General features: G+C 55.1%; 6 protein-coding genes across 6 annotated transcripts; 2 read left to right on the top strand and 4 right to left on the bottom strand.

Annotated features, from left to right (window-relative positions):
* Positions 1–896: 896 nt before the first annotated feature.
* B0H18DRAFT_959277 (uncharacterized protein) lies at positions 897–1,927 on the bottom strand (the record flags this gene model as incomplete). Its single annotated transcript, XM_048042798.1, has 5 exons — positions 897–995; positions 1,221–1,323; positions 1,365–1,407; positions 1,434–1,653; positions 1,703–1,927. 5 exons carry the CDS (start codon positions 1,925–1,927, stop codon positions 897–899), a joined length of 690 nt encoding a protein of 229 aa, XP_047887234.1.
* Positions 1,928–2,613: 686 nt separating this feature from the next.
* On the bottom strand, positions 2,614–4,848 carry B0H18DRAFT_959276 (uncharacterized protein; the record flags this gene model as incomplete). The annotated part of the gene is made up of 8 exons (XM_048042797.1): positions 2,614–2,676; positions 2,730–3,450; positions 3,494–3,696; positions 3,720–3,925; positions 3,975–4,183; positions 4,259–4,376; positions 4,407–4,647; positions 4,726–4,848. 8 exons carry the CDS (start codon positions 4,846–4,848, stop codon positions 2,614–2,616), a joined length of 1,884 nt encoding a protein of 627 aa, XP_047887233.1.
* Positions 4,849–5,526: 678 nt separating this feature from the next.
* On the top strand, positions 5,527–8,324 carry B0H18DRAFT_959275 (uncharacterized protein; the record flags this gene model as incomplete). The annotated part of the gene is made up of 13 exons (XM_048042796.1): positions 5,527–5,553; positions 5,613–5,639; positions 5,699–5,899; positions 5,967–5,996; positions 6,062–6,370; positions 6,436–6,721; positions 6,777–7,093; positions 7,143–7,250; positions 7,376–7,463; positions 7,505–7,722; positions 7,796–8,058; positions 8,089–8,123; positions 8,155–8,324. The coding sequence occupies 13 exons, from the start codon at positions 5,527–5,529 to the stop codon at positions 8,322–8,324; spliced, it is 2,079 nt and encodes a 692-aa protein (XP_047887232.1).
* A 1,339-nt stretch (positions 8,325–9,663) lies between these two features.
* Positions 9,664–11,026, bottom strand: B0H18DRAFT_1041221 (uncharacterized protein). The gene is made up of 5 exons (XM_048030575.1): positions 10,773–11,026; positions 10,476–10,719; positions 10,393–10,412; positions 9,798–10,351; positions 9,664–9,743 (listed from the first exon to the last, which is right to left on the bottom strand). The coding sequence occupies exons 1-4, from the start codon at positions 10,915–10,917 to the stop codon at positions 9,798–9,800; spliced, it is 963 nt and encodes a 320-aa protein (XP_047887231.1). The 5' UTR covers positions 10,918–11,026; the 3' UTR covers positions 9,664–9,743.
* An 83-nt stretch (positions 11,027–11,109) lies between these two features.
* On the bottom strand, positions 11,110–12,185 carry B0H18DRAFT_1041218 (trimeric LpxA-like protein). The gene is made up of 4 exons (XM_048030574.1): positions 12,087–12,185; positions 11,850–12,029; positions 11,749–11,801; positions 11,110–11,699 (listed from the first exon to the last, which is right to left on the bottom strand). The coding sequence occupies exons 1-4, from the start codon at positions 12,095–12,097 to the stop codon at positions 11,410–11,412; spliced, it is 534 nt and encodes a 177-aa protein (XP_047887230.1). The 5' UTR covers positions 12,098–12,185; the 3' UTR covers positions 11,110–11,409.
* Positions 12,186–12,316: 131 nt separating this feature from the next.
* Positions 12,317–15,982, top strand: B0H18DRAFT_1124832 (uncharacterized protein; the record flags this gene model as incomplete). The annotated part of the gene is made up of 4 exons (XM_048034913.1): positions 12,317–12,506; positions 12,749–14,097; positions 14,148–14,349; positions 14,403–15,982. 4 exons carry the CDS (start codon positions 12,317–12,319, stop codon positions 15,980–15,982), a joined length of 3,321 nt encoding a protein of 1,106 aa, XP_047887229.1.
* Positions 15,983–16,058: the final 76 nt, after the last annotated feature.

Genomic DNA, 16,058 nt, shown 5'->3' with positions numbered 1-16,058 from the left:
ATGGCCTGTCTCGGGTAGTGCACCGTCGGTGCACTGCCGTGTTCTCTCCGCTGCGTCGTGTACAGCACTGTCAAAGCCACGTGTTTGCTTTTAACACGTCTTCTATACATTCAGTAAATTTTCAGCGCTCCGTCCGAGTTCCCTCGGCATGCAAAGTGCTCTTGTGACTTACCTCCGTCTCGAGAATCGTTCTCAAGAAGACACCAGAATTTCTGTCAGGAGCTCGATGTACGTCGTCAGGGGCCGTGCACCAGTGGCGCATGCCCGGCGAGGGAGGCTTACGTGCGGAGACAGACCAGGACCTGTGCGGATCACCGCCGTGCACCAGTGGCGCACGCCGGACTGGGGTACACCCCAGTGCACAGACACGTATTCTGTTGTGCGGGGTATGTCCCGCCGCCGTGCACCAGTGGTGCACGGGCTCGGACCGAGGCCATTAATTTATTGAGTTATCTTGGCGGAATGTTGAATGATCACAGAGAATTGTGCACGCGCTGGAGTGAGGGCGGCATCACAACACGTTGTCTGTGTGACATTGGCGCAGCGTGACAGAGCTCATCCATTGCTCTCCGTTCGCGTTGTCGCGTACGGACTTGCCAGTGCGGTGCACGGACGTGAATATTTCGTCCGCATAATGCAGTAAACCCGACCAGTCTCAGATAGGCAACTGCGAGCCGGAACCTATTATGATCAAATTAACTTAAGCACACAAACTCGGCCGCGGTGGTCAAGACGGCTGTGCATCAGTGGTTCACGGTGCACAGCGCGCGGCGCGCGGCCCCGACAATCCAGGTCCTTTCTACCCGCAAATATACGTATCAACATCGGCTAGCATTTGCGACGCGAAGATACAGGACGGGCAGTGCGCAACAACGAGAATCGGTAGATAGCGGACGTCAAGTCGAGCTCTCAGATTCACCGTCACTGTCGGCTTCCGCGTTGTCATCGTCGCTCGAGTCGCTAATCTCGATGACCTGTTTAGAGCTCTCCGTCAACTACGCAAGTCAGACAATATAAGTTGCGTGCCATTGCATACCTCTAGCGAGCACCGATGTAGTAGCATCTGACACACGAGGCATGGCGGCGTGCTGTTGTGCAGTATGCAGGGGACTTGAGATACGACCCTGCAACAGTAGCACCGTTTTTCTCCGCCCCGCTGTTGCATCAGTTAACACATGAGCATGCTGCGTTCTATCTCATCTATGTAGTGCACTTCATACCCGCTCGAAGACAAAGTCCATGCCGCGCGTCTCTTCAGGCTCGTTGTCCGCGGGATTGCCGTCCGCTTCGGGCTCGAGGTCGCGGTACTGAATGGCTGTCCACCTAGTCAGTCACCGCACGGTATTTTTCCTCAAGACACTTACGCCAGACCAGACGCCTGCCGCCTAGTACTCCGGTTAGTGCACGCTGTACGGGGATTCTGCTCCGCTCACCCTGTAGATATAGCAAGAGCTTCCGAATAATCTTCCAGTTCGTCTCGGACGGCTTGCGTCCGACAACGGTCCGCCACGGAATGTTGTGGTCTTGGATCCACTGCTGGAAGGTCCGCTGCTCGGTCGGCCCACGGGTCACCCAACCCACGGCCGCATTTACGAGGGACGGCAACCAGTAGTTCAGACCGAGGTTCCCGATGGACGTGACCCATTCGCCCGTCTGAGGTGTGGATTCGATCACTGTACCGTACAGCGGGATGGAGACTTACCATTGCTTCCCGCTCGAAGAGCTCTTGGATACCCGCCCATGTCAGATGCCCGTCCAGGATCATCTTCAGCGTATCCTCAAGCGCACCCAGTCTTAGCACATTCCAACTGTCCGGGAGGTCGTCGTAGAAGATTTTGTCCGCATCTTCTCGCTCGTTCGCCCCGAGCCGCAATCGGAAGATCTTGAGCTGAATGCGGAGCTCTGGGAGGGTGTACGCGCCGACCATAGTAGAGCGGAGGAGGATGAAAGTGTGCGGTTGCTGGCGAGCCGTCACCGTATAACTGGCTGACCTCGTGCCGCCTCATGGGCCGCTTGTGCGCTGCGGCATTCTCCGCCGACCACGTTATCACCCCTCTCGCGTGGTGCACTGCCGGTGCACTCCGTGTTTAGGCATGCCTCGTGCACGACTTGTTTTGGGGTAGCATCCGCATTCAGTGTCTCTTACATACAGCGAGGGATTGCGGCGTGATAGACCGGTGCACATTCTGTTGCCGGTGCTCCATCGGTTGACCTCGTGCACCTGTGGGACTGGCACCGTCAGCGGGAATCTAAGCTGCGGCCACAGTGCACGTCTATGAACGGGTAGTCGGACATGCAGCTAATCCGCCCGCCAAGCCTCCAATAAAGGGTGTCCGCCATCCATGTGTGTTGCGGGCGGAGAGCGTCCGGCTCGCTCGACAGCGCGAGGGCTCCCGCCCTCGCGCCGCCGACCTCGCTCGCCGGCCGCTCTCGCCGGCAACACACATTGGAAGGCTTCCACCCTTTTATGTATTCTTGTCAGGCGTCGGAGCATTACCGCGAGCTCATGTCTGGACCAAGCAGGCGATAAGCAATCATGCTGGGACTGTAGCGAGGAGCTGAGGGCACGCTGCGGAGGCCTGTGCACCAGTGGCGCACACCGGACGAGGGCAGTCAGTGGATGCCGAGCCAGAGCGCAACGGGTTCGGCCCACTGCCGTGCACCACTGGCGCACACCTGACAAGGGTGGACAATCTATGCCGAGCCAGAGCACAAAGGGTCTGGCTCACCGCCGTGCACCACTGGCGCACACCGGGCCACGGTGCACCGTAGACTACTGAAGCAGGCGGGGCATGCTCCGCCGTTGTGCACCACTGGTGCATGCCTAATGAGCAGACGCGGACGGACTGTACTGCATGAGGACATGGCCACGTCGCTGTGCACCACTGGCGCATGCTCAGGGAGTGCCCTGGTGTCCAGTACAACAGCGGAAAGACGTGCCTCCGCCGCAGTGCACCACCGGCGCATGCTCCGTTAGCAGGAGGACCTGATACAGCCTCTGCGAGCTGAGGGCACATTGCGGAGGGCTGTGCACCGATGGTGCACACCGGACGAGGGAAGGCAGTGTGTGCCGAGCCCGAGCGCAACGGGTCTGGCCCACTGCCGTGCACCACTGGCGCACACCGGGCCACGGTGCGCCGTAGTGGACAGAGACAACCGATATGCGCGAGCGCATGTTCCGCTGTCGTGCACCCCGCTGTCGTGCACCCCGCTGTCGTGCACCACTGGGGAATGCATAATGAGCAGAAGCGGCCGGTCTGTACTACGTGAGGAGAAGGCCGCGTTGCCGTGCACCACTGGCGCATGCTCAGAGGAAGGCCCTGGTGTTCAGTGTAATGGCAGACAGACGTGCCTCCGCCGCCGTGCACCATCGGCGCATGATCCATTAGCAGGAGGGCCCAAGACAGCCTCTGCAAAGCACAACGGACATGGCCCCGCCGCCGTGCACCACTGGCGCATGCGGTGTGAATAAAAATGCAAGTGCCCGGTGTACTCTTTCTGCGCGAGAGACACGGCCCGGCCACCGTGCACCATTGGCGCATGCGGTGTCAATGAGAATTCTGGTGCACTGCATTTTCCGTGCACAAAGACACGGCCCGGCCGCCATGCACCACTGGCGCAGGCTTCGCTATTGTGAATGCCAGTGCCCGGTGTACTCTTTTTGCGCGAGAGACACGGCCCCGCCACCGTGCACCACTGGCGCATAATTCACTACTGACAGTCGGAGTGGAGGGCTGTCTGTGCATGTCATCCCGTAGATTGTGTGCGTATTCCGTCGTATGCACTACCTTTGTTGTACTTTTCCAGGCTTCCCTGAGGGTTCTAAGACTTGTAGGCAGATGTTCCGTGCTCAGAAGTGCCGTGAGCATCGTATGCCGTGCGCCAGTGAACTTGAACAGTGTCGATTGCAGTGAGGATGCAAGTTCTGTGTTTAATGCGCCAAAGATGTGCATTTATTCCATGAGTATATGTACTCCGGTGCACCGTTTCCTGCGCCATGGCCTGTAATTTCTGTGTGTAGGGGACTTTCCTAGACTTTCCTACGTCCAAAATGTGTCCAATTTCCCCATAACCTAAGCTCGTCCAGATGAGGCTTCTTGGGTAAGAGAACCATGTAGTCATTGTACGTCGTCTTGAGGTAGGTGGCCCAGTGGGAACACTCCGGTACGTCAGCTCACTGGTCCTACAAGTCATCGAATGAGTCCATGAGAAACAGGTAAGGGCATGATGAAATTGAGTGAGTACACAGCAAGCTGACTGGTAGTTACATTCGATAATTGACCCCCAGAAGAGAACGCGCAAAGTACTGGGATAGGGTGCCTGCTGTCCCCCGGCCTCGTCAGAAGAATTCCATAGCTGAAAGATGGGTCGCCAATCTGCCAGTGGGTACAGTTGCTCATACTCACCTGCAGAAGCATGCCAGACCCCAGGTCTGTATATGTCCTGAGTGAACGCGGACCCCGACTTGCCAGCAGTGGTCCCCTGAGCCCTCTGGGCGACCTCAGCGGCCTCTTTCTTGAGAGCCTTCAGGAGAAAGGCGTCCACAACGATCAGGTTGCGAGTTGGGACGGTGGTGGGGATGGTCTTCAACTCTGGCTCAAGCTCATTGAAATGGTGATCCAGGCCCGCTCGCTCCATGTGATCTTCCTGCAGTAGGGCAATATATAGTCAATACAGGGCCTAGAATTTTCTGTACAGGGGGTCTGGTATGGAGACCCTGCATACCATGAATACTAGTTGTATATATATAGGGGCACCCCCAGTTGATGGTGGCTGAACCACTCTTGAACTGCTACCACCACCATCCTCTTTTGGAAGCCATAACACCTCAAGCTCAAATTCAAACATGTCTGTGAGTGCATCATACTACTGCCATTGCTCTGACATGCCATATGCTCAATGACATCTGCAGAGCCCCATCAGTGAAGTGATTTTTTTCTCTTCTTTTGTGTACTGTCGTCGACATTACAACATGGCACTCACTTTCTTTCCCCCCTAAACCTTCAACACCATTGAGGAGTCCCAGCCCAATGAGGTAGAGGACAAGGGAAGCCCAATGGTGAGTTCATTTTTCATTTTTTGTGTATTGTCACTGACACAAAAAAATTGACAGTCAATGTCTGATCAAGAAGCACAGGAAGTTGCTGCAATTGAAGAAAGTTACGAAGTTGTATGTGTACTGCTTGCCAGAGTGACAATCTGACTGATGGGCTTTGCTTGTGCATATAGTATAAAGAGGTAGGATAAACAACAAATTAATGCACATGGGTGGTCACTGACATTTACTAGATCGCCAGCAGCTTTGGGGAACTTGAAGTCACTCCCTTGTATGCTGACTCGCAGGCTGATGACACTTATGGTGAACTGCCTGCCAATCAGGCTAGCCTCACAGCCGTAAAGGAGGCAGAATTGTCAGACTCTGAGTCTGAGTCTGTTCATCAGGCCAGTTAATTATAAATATTGTGTAATGTCGTCGACAGTATCCTAAAGTGTTTTGGATGATTGCAGGCCACACGCATCAAGATTATGAAGGCCAGGAAAGAAGGAAAGATGGTAAGCATGAGCATGGCATTGTTTATAATGTTCAGCCAATGCTAATGTATATTCTGCAGCGTGCTGCCAGTGTCCCAAGTGATGAAGTGAGTATATAAATCCCTCCCACTGAAGTGCACAAGATGCTCAAATATTGCACGCACAGGAGAGTGAGGCACAGATGACTGATGATGAAGAGGAGAGCAGCACAGAAGAGAGCAGCGCAGAGGAGAGTGAGGCGCAGATGACTGATGAAGAGGGGAACAACGCCAACGAGAGCAGTGAGGAGGAGGAGGAGGAGGAGAACATGAGTGACTCCAGTGAAGATGTTGCACTGATGAGCAAGGTAAAGAAATCTGCTTCAGTGGTGAGTGGCTGACAAATTTTGTACGTCTGCTATACTGGGGTTGACTTATAACTTTCAATTGCTACAGAAGGTCAACAAGAAGGTGCAGAAGATCCTTGTGAGTCTCCTGATTGGTTTTCTGTATTGTCGGCGACAGTACAGAATTTGATATTTTTTTGTCAGGTGCCCAAGCCAGAAGAGGCAGACATGCGAAGCCGTTACACTACTTTCCAGATGGTGTACAGGCTGCTGAAGGACACCACCATTGGCTACTTCACTGTGACTGTCGCTCCCATGTCAAAGAGTGACAACATCAGACTTGATCCTCATGCTGGCGGTCCCACTCTGGCTCACAACACTGTCAACCTTCGCACACTCGACGAGGGCCATGTTGGGCGTATTCTCACCAGTATGAAGAGGCAGTTTGAGGGGCTGCTCGACGAGAATGCACCCATTCTTGCAGTTGAACGTGAATGGCTTTCAATTCCAACTGTGAGTAATCAATAAATTATCAGTCATTGCATCTCCTGACCTGGCAACAAAACTTTCTATTCCAGGATCAAAGCGAGGACAGCGGATCGGAGGAATTCACTCTTTATCCTGGCACCGTCTGGACCCCACAAGCACAGGGCAAATTTGCCTCTATGCTGAATGGTTCCCACCGCTTTGAGGCATCCCTCTGCCTCACGCTGCCAGACACAAAGGCCTTGGAACAGGCACAACTTGCACTGAAGACCGTGCCAGAGGCATCAGAGCAACATGCTCTCGTGTCCCAGCGCATCAGAGATCTTGAGGACATCATCCGGACCAAGACAACCTGGACAGTACGGCTCTACGACAAGGGTCAGTCAATCTTTGTTATACCTGAGACGCCACAGCTTCTGATAGTTGCATACAGCCATGATCGAGGCTTCGCAGTACCACGAGCAGATGCTCTTCATCCTCGCCCAGAACCGGGACACCGCGAAGATGCCAGATGATGCTGAGTCGCAGCTCAACATGTCTCTCCGTCTTCTGAGTGGCAAGCCAATGGACACCTGGGATGCTATCATCCCAGCAGTGCTGGGCAAGCAAAAGTCCAGTACAATCACTCGGCTCTTGCGGTGGCGCGAGCTGTCGAGAATGCTGGTTGATTTGACTGAGCTTGGGCTGTTCTATAACCCAAAGAACATGCCTGCGAAAGTCCTAGACATGATGTACCGTGTGAACGGTGACGTGAGTCAACTCATCTGCATTGTGTATCTGTACTAACACCCATTCTCAGTGTATTATTCCAATCGTGTGTGGTCTTACACTACGCTTCAAGTTCTTGCTGCGCTGCGATGGGTCTCCTCTTCCGGATTGCAAGGCATGGATTGCACAGCACCCCAAGGTTTTTGAAACAGATCCTCATGCGTATGCCTGGCGAGAGATGCCAGGGAGCTGAGGGAAGTCTGGGTTGCTGGTGTTGGCACTGGTAACGTGGAAACAACACGTCTATCAGACAATTGCTCACAGCAATGGACGCTGCCTTCCACGACCACCTTGAGCCGTACATCGACTCGTTCTTCAACTCAGACGCTGCCACCACTCAAAACAGCGATCAGTGCGACATCTGGACCGGGGCAATGAAGCTTTACTGAGTAGAAATCCGCAACACCATCACCACCGAGTTCACTGACTCTGATGGCCACTGTGACCCCGCTCTGGCTCGCATCTTGAACCGACTTGACTGGCTCAGCGCCGGTGTTGACGCCTCTAACAAGGCTCTCCCGTCATTTGCCACCGAGTACCCTCTTGTCTCGTCCCTACTCCTGGCATCTCTGCCGAGGGTGTTGAACAAAGTTGAGCCTGCCCTTGCTGCTGTGAGTGCTTTTCCATTGCCTGTCATTATGCATTGTCATTGACAATACACAAAAAATCCCCATATCTATCTAGTTTGCAACCACCATAGAGCCACTTGCACTGTTTGGTTCACGAGGTTGCGGGGAAACCGTGTATGGATGTCAGGATGGGGGCTGTGGTGCTGTGTATTGGGACCTTCAGCAGTGCAGTTCGGTAGCGGGCAGCTCGGCTGAAGGAGCGGTCGATGGAGGGGGATGGGTGCATGCGATCGGGAGGTCGTGCGGGTGCGGTCCTACATTGAGAGCCGTATTGGTGGAGCGGACAAGAGAGAGGCTGTTGATGGCTTGTTCAGCACGGTATGTCACTTCTACATGCTTTCATGGTAGTTCCACACTGATGCACATGATAGATAATGTGACATGTCCTTGAGCATCAAAATGTTGCTCTGTCAGCAATGACGGTGTACCTGAAAGGTCTACCGGGCATTGGGCTCAACCCCTCGCGCCCCCACATTGGTGACACCATGTCTGTCTACATCAAGGCGTGGTACACAGCTCTTGGCAACATCTTGACAAGATATATATCTCTTCAATGTCTTGAGGTTTTGGGTGGTTTTCTCTGATGCACCAGCTGCTCCCGTATCCTGACAAGATTTCTGAGTGCATGGACAAGGCTTAGCATATCTGGCATTTGTGTGTTGTTCTGAACATTTGCATCCACACGGGCCGGCAACCTTGTCTGTAGCTGTCCCCCTGGACTGGACTGCAGACGTGTGAGGAACAAAGTGTTCTCAGTGGGCAGGATGTGGTCGGGATACTGAGCGAGGTAGCTTGGGTTTCTACAGACATCCACTGAGTGAGTGGGCAAGCACTGTTCAGCACGTCTGGAACCAGGCTCATCAGCATAAGAGGACATGGGCACCGAGACTTGGGGACACACTGCCGCCGTTGACATTGAATTCAATGAATCTACACCATTCCCTGGTTCTGGGAAGTACAAATGGGCAGCGAGAGAGGCCTGGGACCAAAGGGTCCATGGAGGGAGGTGTTGCCATTGTTTCCAACACACCCATCTCGAGGGCAAGGCCCAAGTGATAAAATGGCATCATGCTTGCCAGTGTACATGGTGGGATATTTTACCCAGGTCACAATACATGCTAGTGAGTCTAAACTGCTTATTCTATTATCCAAACACTTCAGATTTCACAACTGTTGGCCATATGTCAATATTCACATATCCCTATAGGGTCAATGATATTTGCTGTTGAAGAAATATGCACATTGTGGTTTCCTTAGTATACTTGAAATATAGGAAGTCATATACATATGAGGGTGCACTTTCAAGTAGTGCTGTAACTGTAGTAGGTTTCATACAGTTTCCTCTCTGGTCACAGAGGTTAGGACATCCTTGGTGAGCCACTTGTTTCCATGTTCCAGTAAGTTTCCAAATGCCTGTACTGAGAAGCCTTCTGCTGATGCAAGCACAATACCAGGTGGGCTTGTGTGACGGTCAGACATGCTTGGCACAACATGTCATGAGTCACAATGATCACAGCTGAGCTGGGGTAACAAAGTTCCCAAAAACAGGTGATAAGGGCTGTAACGAGACATTAGAATGGGACTGATGGTCTAGCAGCTAAGAGGGTTCAACTCCCATCTAGTTCCATCTTCATCAATTGTTACAGCTTGCTATTGGTCATTGCTGATGTCATGCCTCAGACAGCTGCCTGGACAGTGTTACTTTGAATGATCTTCCCTATAAGGATGGGACCTAGTCCTAATTAATGGTCCGCCAACACATTATCTGACGTGGTTGACTGGGCTCGATCACGGAATTCCTCGCACCGCTGACGACCTTACCGACCACTATCTTGGGAACCAGTCCATGCTGCCATTCAGAGTAGCCATGTCTCTTACGAGTGCGCTCTTCAGGCTTCTTTCGTATTTTTTTTTTTCATGAATTGCAATAGCCAATGTCGTATCATAATGTACAAGACTAGAGTAGATTGCTGCCGAACAGCATCATACATATATCATTACAATGAGCAGTTTCAATTGCTGTCACTAAAGTAGTACTTCAATGTCACACCTCTCACCTAATTTTTGCCAATGACACCAGCAGATGGGAGGGCACCGTCCTTATATGTTTTCTCATCCAAGCTCCGTGACGAGGGGGATGTAGGGCTCTGCAAACTAACCCTCCTCGATGGAGGCATACTATCACTTCCGCGGCTTCGCCCGCTTTCCGTCCTGAACCGCGATCCTGCAGCACTTGCAGGAAGGACAGTAGGGGACAGCGGCGATGATGCTTTTGCCCAAGGCATCTTCGAAATCATCCACCCCGGCCATGTCTTCTCTCGTTCCAAACGTTCGCGCCCGTCTCGTCGCCGCTCGAACGCTGCCCGATAACGTTCATAACTGTCGCGAAAGCCTCGCTCGACACGCGATGAGAAAATGAGCTCGCCTCGCGGACTGGACGCAGGCGGAATGGGTGGGATGGGCACGGAGGAGCTACGTTTCGTCCGGCTAGCAGTAGGGGAAGGCGAGCGGTGGCGGAGCGGAGCGGCAGGAGCGACCGATGACGGTGTTGGTCGAGGGAAGAGTAGAGTGAACGGATTGAGGAAAGCGGGTAGTTTAGAACGTAGGGAGGCTGGCGCACGTTCAGGTACATGTTGAAGTTTCTGAGCGCACGATTCGCATGCGGCACGTACCTTCCGGCCGAGGCATAATTTCAAAGCTGAGCATTCGCATAGAAGGGGCAAGGACAAACATACCGATTGGCATAGCCGATTTTCTCGCTGTACATCCCGGAGGCGAAGAAGAGGACCAGCGTCGTCACGCTGACAAACAACAGACCTGTCGTGAAGTATGGGTGGATCCGAACGTCTGCAGCCTCCGCGTAGAGTTCCGGCAGCGCCGCGCGGAGGAGCAACGTGTAAGGGATCGACAAGAGGTGGGATTGCAACAGCACCTCGCTCGAGAGGAATGCGATGATGACGAGTAGCTGGACGAGGAAGACTAGATACGCAGACATGTTACAACTGTCGACGTAGATGATGACGGACACGCACGTTGGTAGCGATGTTTCCTGCGATTCAGGGATGCTGCATTGGTCTTGAGGCGTTCTTCGAAGAGCAGCAGATCACGGTAGGTCGCCGCATCGTACGCAGGCTGGAAGCCGCGGCCGCTGGTCTTTGACGAGGAGCGAGGGGCCATGGCTGTAGGCGTTGCGTAATGACAGCGATGAGCGAGGAATGCAGCACGATGTCTACGAAGAAGAACAAGCTTGCGGCAGCGGATGGTGGTCGCTGCTCACGAGTGGTTGGGCGCTGTTGGACGCTCCCGGGCCCGAGTCCCACACATAAATAATGAAGTTCAGGCTTCTTACACATCGAACGGCCCGACGATGGGGCACATGTAATTAGCTATTTCGTTATACTGATGTTTGCGCTGTGTGCGGCTCTGTTGTCTACTGCGCCGAGAACGCGCGAGTATGTTGCGGCAGACTACGTCGTCGTGCTCATCTGGCGCAGACTGGATGATGCGACATAACCACTGGATGACAACGGAATAGGATGGTACAGTGCTCTAGATACGCCTCGAGTTCTCCTCCAAATTGGACCATTGTATAACAACAGAACAGAATAATCCATGACCAAGAATACCGTACAAATGGGGTGAACCAGAACGTACGTCGGTATGGAGAGCTCAAGTCCCGTCGCCTCGTCTGAGACGATTGAACTTGGGCAGCATCTCTTTGAGATAGTCAGCGTGCTTTCTCCTGAGATCGGCCTCCTGCACCTTGCCGCGCCCGCTCCATATCCGTCGCTCTGCGGTAGGCCCGTATATGACGGTATACTCGTCGAGGATCTCGTCTTCGGTCGGGACGACGAGGCACGCGGCACCGACGACGCAGTAGGAGGAGATGCGGACGGTGTGGTGCACTCTCGCGCGGGCAGAGATGGTATTGAAGTTGCCGATGCTGGGACATTCGACACCTATGCATTGTAAGAGTCAGCCGGCAAGGAAGGGGAACGGGCGACTCACGGCAGCCAATCTCGAAGAGATTGTCATCGCCTATCCGCATGACTTCTTTCCGACTGCAAGGAGGGTGAGTGGGAGGTGGACAGAGCAGCGCGAGGACTTGCCGGTTGACGAGGATGACACCCTCCTCGACGATGCAGCCGGCGCCGATGACGATGGGGCCGGCGATGGCAAAGATGGTTGCCTTTGGATGGACGATGGTGCCGGCACCGACGGTGATGTCGCCCTTGAGCTCGACGTCCTGGCAGACGACGGCCTTTGAGTGGATGGTGAACTTGTCGCGGCTGGAAGCTCAGTGGTCAGGGACGGGGACGGGCTGCGCACAAACGAGCGGATGGCACATTGGGGGCATGGGGGCGACCGGGGCGGCGACGAGGACGAGGACGAGGACGAGGACGGCGGAGAGGGATGAGTGAGAAGGCGGAGACGCGGGCGGCTGTGAGAGGCTGCAGCCCTTGTCCCGATACCCCTTCCTCCTTCCTGCCCTCGACCCTCCCGCGGTTGCGCTCGCGGGCTCGTCTTCGGTTTCGTCTCTTCCTGCGCTCGCCTCCTCTCCCCTTCGCTGTCTGCCATGCCGCCGCCGTCCGCCGCCGCGCCCCCCGCCCTCCAGGAAGCCACGCGCCATGCCACCGGCACCTGGCAAGACGACCTGAAGGCTCTCTTCGACCACGCCAAAGACCGCTTTCCCGATGTCGTTTGGGAGCTCTTAAACGAGCATGACAGCAATGCCAAGGGTGCAGAGGAGGTCTGGGGTCACAAAGGTAAGCACGATCGCGACCCGCCCTGTGCTTGTCGTGCTGCCCCGCCGTCCGGGAGTGCGTGGGCACGTCTTTGCAGCTGCTATCTCGAGTCCACTTGCCCCTCTCCTTCTTCCTGTAGAGTTTGCTACGCTGACTGCCACATCGCTTGCCCGACATGGCGCCTGGCTCAGCCCATCCTCCATCCACTCCCGGTGGTCCGCCCTTGACTCGTACTGCGGTCGACTAATTCTTTGTCATTGCAGCCGTTGTCTATGCACGCGCACCTCCGAGCTTCCAAGCGCGTTATTTCTCCTTCAAGCCCGCTCCTCTGCCCGCCTCCCCTCTTCCGTATTCTTCGTCGCCCACAGGCACTCTTCCCGCACAGTCTGCGCTCTCCCTCACGCTCGGTGTCGATTTCACCTCAGTCTCTCGCTCCCCTTCTCCCTTCCGGGCACCCTCCCCTGCTCCGTCGGCCAGCACTGGTGCTGTGCTTCGTATCCCGATCGCTATCAACCCAATACTCTTCTGTAATGAACTCGAGTATCTCTACACCGGCAAAGGCTTTGGTGAAGCGTTCGAGTTCCTCTTCGACTCTACCGCGTCTCCAGAGGAAGGCAACGACGAGGATGCACGTATAGACAAGCTCCGCAAGGACCTTGTCTTCATGTGGCGCTCACGCTTGTACTCGGACATCCGCATCTCGCTGACGGGAATCTTCTCGTCGACGAACCACGAACCGACCACCGCCATATTCTCATCCCATCGCTTCATGCTGGTCTCTCGCTCTGCCTACTTTCGCACTCAACTTTTGGATTGGGCGGACTCATTGAAAGCGTCTGGTGAACCGTTTACGGTGACTCTGCCCTCTCCTCCCTTTACTCCCGCTTCGCTACATTTCACCCTAGGCTTTATCTATACCGGAACTCTCGCCTTCTCGAACCGCACCTTCGATCTCGACACCTCTTTCCACATCATGCGCTCTGCCTCCTACCTCTCTATTGACACGCTATATGACGAAATACAGGCACGCATCGTCCAGGAGATGATGCACGGACTCTTCCATGCTTTCCTCGAGTTTTCCGAGTACGAGGCTGCGACGGGAGGAAAATGGGGCTCAGGCGGATGTCGCTGCCGACAGTGTGCGCGGCGGGCTCCACGGGTGCTCGAGTTCGCGCTCTCCGACGATGTTAAGAACCCTCACCTAGAGCGGGGCGCGAGGCGCGCTCTCGTTGGACTGTTCGGAGAAGGCTGGTGCACCTCGGAGTTCGCCAACCTACCACAGAAGACTCGCGATGCCATCGTCAAGGGTCTGGCGAAGCGGACCACACCTATGAACATCTTCCCTCTTCTGTTCGCCTCGCACGCAGCCCTTGCAAGACTGGGTACCATCATTGACAATTGGTCCGATACCATCAAGGATATGGTCCTGGCGGGACGCAAGACGATCGACGAGGTCATGTGCTCGCAAGCGGACCAGTGCTTCGAGCAGCCGGAATGGCTCGATATCATGGAGTCTGACGGCGTACGGTTCGAAGACGGGGAGAGAGTAGAGTGGGCGATGGAGTCTATTCGGAGAGGACTGAACGAGAAGAATGCTGCGGCTCTCTATCAGGTATGTGCAAGCGGCTTGTGTTCTCGCTGATACACTCATCACACCTTCAGACCCTCGTTTCTGCGGTACTTCTGCGTCCGCACCCGACTGAGCCAGACCAGGCAATGCTGTCTGCGACCTCGCACGTTCGTGTGTCTGTAGAGCAAGCTCGCATGGACATCCTAAGATGGCTTCGAAGACGGTACCTGAACGTGAAGCAAGAAGGTGGCTTCGACTGTCTCGAGCCTTGGGCTGCGAAGGAGATTGCGTCTGGTATGTTCTGCTCTCTGCGCGTTGAGTGTGTTGACCTCACCAGCGATTCGCAGAACTAGAACTCTCTGTAGACGATATGTTCAGTCCCGTATCGCCGTCTGCGGCACCAAGGGGCACGGGTAGAGTTGGTCCTCGTGTCAGTGCTGCAAAGGCCGAAGACGAAACTGGCAGCATGCATTCGTTGCGCACTGGGATCCCCAAATACTCCACGACATCGAGAGGTACGGACACCGTCAAATCCTCGAACGCATCCACCAGATCCGTCGCAAGAAGTACACTCTCCGTAACCTCAAAAACGAGCACTGTCACAACCACACGACGTCTAGCATTGTCGACGGGTCGTCCGGACTCAAAGCTGACGCCTAGCCATGTCACAAGCCCGTCTTCTGTGCGCTCTGGCCTGACATCTAATGGGCCGGCGTCGTCTCACGCCTCCGGCCGCACCAGTCTGTCCCCGGTGCCTGGCCGCCGCAACGTATCGGGCAGCTTGTCACCCGGAGATCGTGGATCCAGGCTGCGTTCGAGTGTTGCCTCAGTCAAGTCACAGACATCAACAATTCGCAAACGCTCCCCCGCCAGACCGTCGTCTCTCAGGCCGTCGTCTGCTCTCTCAGGCCGGCCACCCTCGACCATGTCCAACACGACGAGCGATGTATCGACTGCGTTCGAGACCGCGAAAACCGACATCACCCCGGTCACCGCGCGCAGTCGCCGTGGTTCGACGGCCTCGTCCGTATCTAATATGAGTGTGAAAACGACTGGCACCTCCCGGACGACGGCAACCTCGACGTCGAGGTTACCGCGGTCGCGCGCTCCATCAACGGCGTCGAAGCCTACTACACCACTGAGGAAGCGACCAGCACCCTCCCCTGTAGACTCCAAGGCAAGCCCCGCGACGAAGCGAACGGCATCCTCGATGTCCGTCCGCTCGACTGCGTCTACGTCCCCGACCGCACCTAGACGAGTTATTTCGAGGCAAGCATCGGGTGCTCCCTCTGTGCGTTCTGTGTCGACCACCTCTAGGGAGGTCTCCGGGACGGTCAAAGGGAAGGGCAGACCGAGCGTGATTGTTACGCACGGGAAGCAGGCGAGTGTCGTCTCCACGAGCAGTGCTGCTACTCTGAAACGGAAGAGTTCAACGGAAACGATCAAGGAAGCGCCGGCGCCGCAACTACCTCGTGGCGCTACACTGGACATCGGCATTCCGTGCATCATCTCGTCAAAGAAAGCCCGTTTCCGTGCCTTTGCGCGCTACATTGGCGAGGTGGAGGGCGAGCTAGGGCCGTGGGTTGGAGTAGAGGTGCCGATGAACGACACATGGCCAGGCGAGAAGCTCGAGGGTCGTGCATGGCATGATGGCACATGGGGTGGCATTCGATATTTCGACATCGGCTCTTCGAGCGATTGGGACTACGATGATGATCGTGCGGCAAGACGTCGGAAGTTCGACTGGGCCAGTGGAGGTAAAGGAACACTAAAGCGAGAAGGAGATCAGCTGAGCATTGACCGGGCGAAGAGAATGCGGAGTGTATCGCCCGCAGTGTCTGATGTCTCGAACTCCGAATCGAGAGGACTGTTCGTCAGGCCGCAACAGGTTCTCTACGTCGTCGACGCTGTTGGTTCGGATCTTTGACGGAGATCGACGTGGGCAGCGGGGATACCCTGTAGTGTACCTATGCGAACATACGAATATCTGACGAGGCTACTGC

The sequence above is a fragment of the Fomitopsis serialis genome, assembly GCF_022376445.1.
Source record: "Fomitopsis serialis strain Sig1Antser10 chromosome Unknown B0H18scaffold_134, whole genome shotgun sequence".
In the NCBI taxonomy this organism is placed as follows: domain Eukaryota; kingdom Fungi; phylum Basidiomycota; class Agaricomycetes; order Polyporales; family Fomitopsidaceae; genus Fomitopsis; species Fomitopsis serialis.
This window is presented reverse-complemented; position numbering and strand designations above follow the sequence as displayed.

Bases quoted from the DNA above. Each gene is read 5' to 3' on its own strand.
- B0H18DRAFT_1041218 (XM_048030574.1), bottom strand. The intron at 11,802-11,849 runs GCAAGTCCTCGC...CCCTCCTTGCAG, and splicing joins GGTGTCATCCTCGTCAACCG to TCGGAAAGAAGTCATGCGGA. The intron at 11,700-11,748 runs GTGAGTCGCCCG...TACAATGCATAG, and splicing joins TCTCTTCGAGATTGGCTGCC to GTGTCGAATGTCCCAGCATC.
- B0H18DRAFT_1041221 (XM_048030575.1), bottom strand. From the start codon at position 10,917: ATGGCCCCTCGCTCCTCGTCAAAGACCAGCGGCCGCGGCTTCCAGCCT. The intron at 10,413-10,475 runs GTATGTTTGTCC...CTCGGCCGGAAG, and splicing joins AAAATCGGCTATGCCAATCG to GTACGTGCCGCATGCGAATC. The intron at 10,352-10,392 runs GTGCGCTCAGAA...AACGTGCGCCAG, and splicing joins GTACGTGCCGCATGCGAATC to CCTCCCTACGTTCTAAACTA.